This window comes from Charadrius vociferus, unplaced genomic scaffold (genome assembly GCF_000708025.1).
Source record: "Charadrius vociferus isolate BGI_N301 unplaced genomic scaffold, ASM70802v2 scaffold385, whole genome shotgun sequence".
Lineage (NCBI taxonomy): Eukaryota > Metazoa > Chordata > Aves > Charadriiformes > Charadriidae > Charadrius > Charadrius vociferus.
Window position 1 is genome coordinate 5,312,833 of NW_009648925.1, and position 6,000 is coordinate 5,318,832.

At 34.7% G+C, this 6,000-nt stretch overlaps 1 protein-coding gene across 1 annotated transcript in view; it reads right to left on the bottom strand.

Annotated features, from left to right (window-relative positions):
* Positions 1 to 5,781, bottom strand: part of PTPN4 (protein tyrosine phosphatase, non-receptor type 4 (megakaryocyte)) — a 70,680-nt gene extending 64,899 nt beyond the window's left edge. Inside the window, exon 1 of the mRNA XM_009887282.1 lies at positions 5,622 to 5,781. Within this exon, the coding sequence (XP_009885584.1) occupies positions 5,622 to 5,759 (138 nt within the window). The 5' untranslated portion in view covers positions 5,760 to 5,781. The remainder of the gene's footprint in view (positions 1 to 5,621) is intronic.
* Between the last annotated feature and the right edge of the window lie 219 nt (positions 5,782 to 6,000).

Sequence of the window (6,000 nt, forward strand, 5' to 3'; positions counted from 1 at the left end):
AAAGTCTATTTCTGAATCTAAACGAACCAGTATATTGAAAATATTTCCAAAGTTAAATGGCATAGACAGCTGAAGCAGCCAAATATCTAACTGAGAAGCGTCATTTAAATGCATTCTCTCAAAGATACTACTTCACTCTAAATGAAGTAATTTAAATGAACTGAATAACAGTAACATTGCTTTTCAGAGACAAATGAACAAACCCGATTTCTACTACAGGGACAAATCTTACCCACAAAATCATACAAAAAGAATCCGTAGTTGTCGATACCTTGCAATTTTTTGCCTAACCTGAAAATACTGCCAACACAGTAACTGAAATCCTGAGTGTGCCATTATGACAAATACATTTGGTGAAATCTGAAAGGAGTTTCCCAAAGAAGATAAAGTGTCATAGCTTCTTGAAGTACAAAAGATGAGGAAAAATTCTGCAAGAACAACTGTCAAACAAACAAAAAAAGATGAAAGAGCTGATTGATACATTTTCCACCCAGATTTTCTACTTCTCCGGCACCAAGCAAGCTTCTACCAATCTCCTAGGTGCCGAGTATTATTGATACCATAGAGGATTTGACACATCTTGCCTTGTTTACTGTAGGCAGTAAGGTATTTTTAAAGTTTTAAAACAAAAAAAAATGCTGTTCTGCTCCCAAATGACCTCACTTCTCATAGAGATTGTATAACAGTTACTTTTTACAGCCGTTAAAACAGAAGTATGTAACTAAAAGGTCAAAAGAAGGTTGCAAGAATTTAATTAATATCCGTATGTGGAAAAATCTACAAATAGCATTCAGACATTTGTTAGCATCTAAGAGCATCCTCTTAGAGTAAAACTTTTTTTTTGTTCAGCTGAAATTACACTGAAGTTGAGTAAACTGTCAAAAGCATTTATCGGGGGCTAAAAACTCCAAGAAGCTTGATAATTTATTTCATAATAATAAAAAAATTAGAAAAGCTATCAACAAATTATGCTTGAAATGATCCCAGCAGGACAATCATAACCACAGCTCTGTGTACTGTAGTTGAAATTACAAAAGACATATATTTCAGGTCCCATATAAACTTTGCTAAGTTAAAGTGATCTAAGAATTGCTATATTTACTTTGAAAGAAGATTTTTTTTTAAAATCATACAGAGAAAATTTCTTGCTGTTTAACGAAATGAACAGCCAGAACGCAATTGTTAAAAAGTTCACTATTGAAAAATTTACTTTCCAATAACTAAAAACAAAGAAAAAAAGCTAACATAATAAACATACAACAGTAAAAACGCATAAGGCAATTTTTATGTAGAATCCCAAAATAGTCATTCATTTTTACTAAACTAGTTGTTTCTGATATATTTGGAAATAAACCAGTAATCAGTACAATTTTTTCAGCAAATAAAACTAATTTTAAAATTACATAGTGACGCTAATTGCTTCTTGGTATTTTTCCCCCATGTAGATTTAAATCAGAACTCAAACTAAGAACCTACAAGAGTAACTACAAGAAAACAGGAGATGTTTGTAACCCAAGTTTAGGCTTACATTTACCACAGCTGACATGTTACTTCTTCAAATAACATGTAGTTATCGATTCTGTAGCTTTTTTCCAATCTAACATGAGAATTTATACTGGTTCTTAAATATCAGAATAGATGTTTCCTAATGAAAAAGATTAGAACTTGCTGATCAGTTTGAATTTAGTAATACAGAACGTCATTTCACGACCGCAAGGAAGGTATTTCTCCTGCAACAGAGCAGCAAATTTGGTAAGAGAAGACTAGTTTCAACATGAAGCATTTGTTTTGATCACAATGTTTTACTCTCGGTGCAAAATAAAGATAAGCATCTAGTAAAACCAGACCTCAGTTTAACCCATCTCTGATATTTATATAACGATGTTGCAGCTTGCCAGAGCAGGTGAAGGTCACAATCCTGCTTGTTGTGAAAGGTCCAAAATATTTATAATACTATCATAACCATTGAATAGCTGCTATAAATTATAAAAAGTATGATAACACATATTTCTACTTTTGCCTTTTTTAAATAAAAAAGCAAAACAAATAAATGTGTTTAGCGTAAAAAGAAACTGGCTTTATTCCTACAGATAAAGTTAAACATTAATATTTCCTCTTACAATGGAATAATGGAAAAATATATGAAAAATCTATGAAAAAAACGGTTAGAATGTTATATGTACTTATTAGTCATTGCTGAAGGCAAAATATCTAATAAATTTCGGCCTTTCAGCAAAAATATGACATTAACACTAGAAATCAATATAGTAACTACACTTTATGAAGTATTTATCATCTAGTGGCTAACATCCAGTACCACCAGATATATACACATTAATTTCTAATTGCAAAATGACTGTTAGCTGTTTGCAAACACCCATGTTTGAAAATTTAGGAAAAGATCTGCAAATACATAGGTTTAATGCCTATGGAAAATTTTCATTTCTAGAATTACAGGTGGGCTGGTTGGGTTTTTTTGTTTGGTTGGTTTGGGTTATTTTACAGATCTTTAAATTTTATTTCCATTAGAGTCCAAATTCACTAACTTTGAGGAGAATTCTGACACAATAAAGGCTGCAAACTGAAACGTTTATCCATGACTGCTATCCCACTAGCCTTGTTCACAGAACAACTCATCCCATCTACCTTGACTTAGTTTTCCCTCAAGTTTAGTGTGAGCTCTGTATCTATGTACTGGCTTCCAGGGAATACAATTAAGTCAGCCTGCACGGAAACGATACGATTTGAGGTATTTAAACACTTAATTAAAAACAATTAAAGCAATTTGATCTTGAATAAGCAGGTTTACGGTAATGCAAATCATCCTGATCATGTTATTAACTCAAGTCAGCCTCACTTCTTCCAGTTACACATTTTATGAAGTATGCTCTTCAGGGTCAATGTAGAAATTCTTCATTTAGAAGGCAGAGCATTTTATAGAAATGATTTCTACTCTTCAAACGATGCACAGGTTAGTTCCAGCTGATTCTTCTGCTGGCAACCAAAATAACCCCTCTCTGGCTGCAATTCACAGGGATTATTTGATTTGATTTTTTACCTTCTATACAAGGTAAGGCTTAACACAAAGAATGACTATTTTGTAGATCAATGGAAAAAGCTGGTTGAAATGTGAACTTAGAACATGTCACATAAATTACCAAGAGACATTGTCTGTGATCAGTACTTTGCTGTTGGGAGAAGAAATAGCATTTGAGTACATTTTTATTAATACAGCACTGTATACTCCAGATGATTAAGCTTTACAATCATTAGCATACAGAATACCTATAGCAATCATCAAGACAAAACACCTTGCTAATTTATTTTATGTTATTTTTGTTCTTCCTATTTTGAAAACAATGCCATAAATATTTATTGCCAAGTATTGTGTCAACCACAATAAAGTAAAACACAGCTATAAACCCTGAAAACCTGTATACCATGTAGGTTAACATACATTTGCTATGACTGAATACTTTATTACTCCCTAGCTATAAAAAACAGATTGAAGCTAAGACCCGAGAACAAAACGTTGAGGACCAAGGAACTTTTTATTCCCTAAATTCCGTTTTAACAGACAAACCTGAAGGCTGATCTGTGTAAGCAGTAAAGCGTGATCCATGCACTAAAATATTTAGTACACTAGGAAGGTGGCAAGAACATATTACATAATTTTTTCTTGGGAGCGACAGAATAGACTTATGAGGATTTATAACTGGTGATTCTATTCTAGAAAGGCACTAGCATTCTCTAACAGCTTTTGAACACCTAAATCAAAAAGAAGCATCATCTCCCATACTTATTGTATACAACAATTATTCCTTATTTCAGCCAACTCTTACAAACAAAGAACTGCAACACAGGTATTTCAACGGAAAACTCAGCACCTGAACGGAAAACCCACAACATTACAATTTCTCATGCACTTTTAATGCTTTATCTCCGACTACCTTTTGCACATGCTGCTTTTTGGCAGGCAGCATAGACTGGGAAACTGTTAGCAAGGATGAGAAGATAAGAGAGAGAACAGCAGGGGAATATTGGGATATAGGAGAAATTATCCCAGAAAGTAAATGAGGCTTGATGTTGATAAACTGAAGTTTCGGTCATCCTTATCCCAGCTCCATCATCCAAAATTTTCACCGTTAACTACTCAGAAATCCCAAGAAGTTAAATAGCTCCTGATAGAACTACAAAAATGCCTGAAGAGAACATCCTAAAACCTTCTATCTTGACTGAATTATCTAAAAAAATAACCACCAAGTCTACCTCTAAGTCTTAATCCACTCAACACTGGATCCTTGCGAGTTTTTGCTAGATAACAGAGATTTTGCTCCTCTGATAGGCAGCTGCAAGCTGCACAGGTTCTAACCACCTGATCACAGAACAGAGAAATACAATCACTATCACAAATCTTCCCTAAAACATTCAAATGGATCAATATCCTCACTGAACACTACATATCAGAATTCGATGTAATTACTGAGCATTAGAACTTTTTCAACTAGCCCAAATTAAACTTGTTCACATCAAGTTGAGAAGCCCTTCAGTTTCTCCCTCACTTCCCACCTGAAGTCCCACAGCCTTATTCGGTACTGAGGTACTCCTTCACGCCACTCGCTGAAGTTCAATTTTCTCTTGAAAAATTGTAATAAACATGCCACCTGAAACTTTCACCATCACACTATCGAACCTTTCTCCAGATAAATCATCAATTCTATAGCTTATAAAGTAAAAGCTGAGTTCTCCTGCCCCAGGACACCCAACAGCTGCTTTTCTGTTGAGTTCTCATTCTTCTCATGCAAAGATCACTTTAAATGCTCTAATGTGTTCTTGTGAGGTCCTTGCCTGTTGTTTGTGTGTTTTTCTTCATCAAGAAGCTGAAAGAAATGGTTGCACTTGTGTGAACATATGCACAAAATCATGAACATTTTCATTTTAACTCCTTATCAAGGATTACACACTAGAAAATGCGATGGATAACCATTTTAAATTCCAGGCTTATAGGTAAAAGTTATTCACTTTTCCCAGTAACAGCCCTCATCATTCAGCAACCAGCTTCCTATTTTCTTTCCTGCCATCCTCACCAATGCATTAGAAGGTGGTAAGTTTAAGTGAGGGAACGCACTGAACAAGACTACAATCTGAGAAAACCAAAAAACAAAGAGATACTTTAAGATGACAGCTGTAAGCAAATATAACCATCCATGTGACTGAACACAGCTAGACAGTCACAAGGAAAGTTATCATTACACCTTACTCATGCTCAAAATGCAAAAACCAAAATGGAGCAAAACAAAAGCTCGTTTCTCATTCATCTCAATGGCAAAACTTCCCTCCATTTCCACTATACAACTTTAGTCTGTGAAGAGAATTACTAGAAATAAATTGTGCTTTGTATATTCAATTTTGAAATGAAGATGTGTTTGTACTATAGAGGACGCCAGAATGACTAAGTTCACAGTGACTTAGTATGTACGTGTACAAACATGCCTGCCTGAACATAACTTTCCCTTCTGTTCTGTACTTAACACTATTTTGAAAGTCATACTCTAGCCATACAAATCCAGCAAAGGAAAGCAAGCTCAGTGATACTGATTTGCAACAAGCAAATTACTTACATTAACTCTGAAAGCTTGTACAGTGTTATCCAGGAGAAGAATGTTGCAGACCACCTCCGTATGCTGCCTGTCTCGTGCCAGCTCAGATGCTCGTACATTGTAGGTTCTGCCAGCAGGCAATCGGAAACGTGCGGTCATTACTGTCCACACAGAGTCTTTAGGCAAAACAAAATTTAAAAAGATCAAAAAATGCAAATGCGAGAATGTCATACTTCAAATAAAGGTCAACACACAGCAAGCCCATTGTTAAAAAACTCCATTACAGACAAAAGAAAAATGACTACTGAATTCATGGTATCCAATAACAAAATAACGTCTTACAAATTACAACACAACCTCATTCCAAAATACTCAGTCCTTTTACTTTCTGCCCATTGTC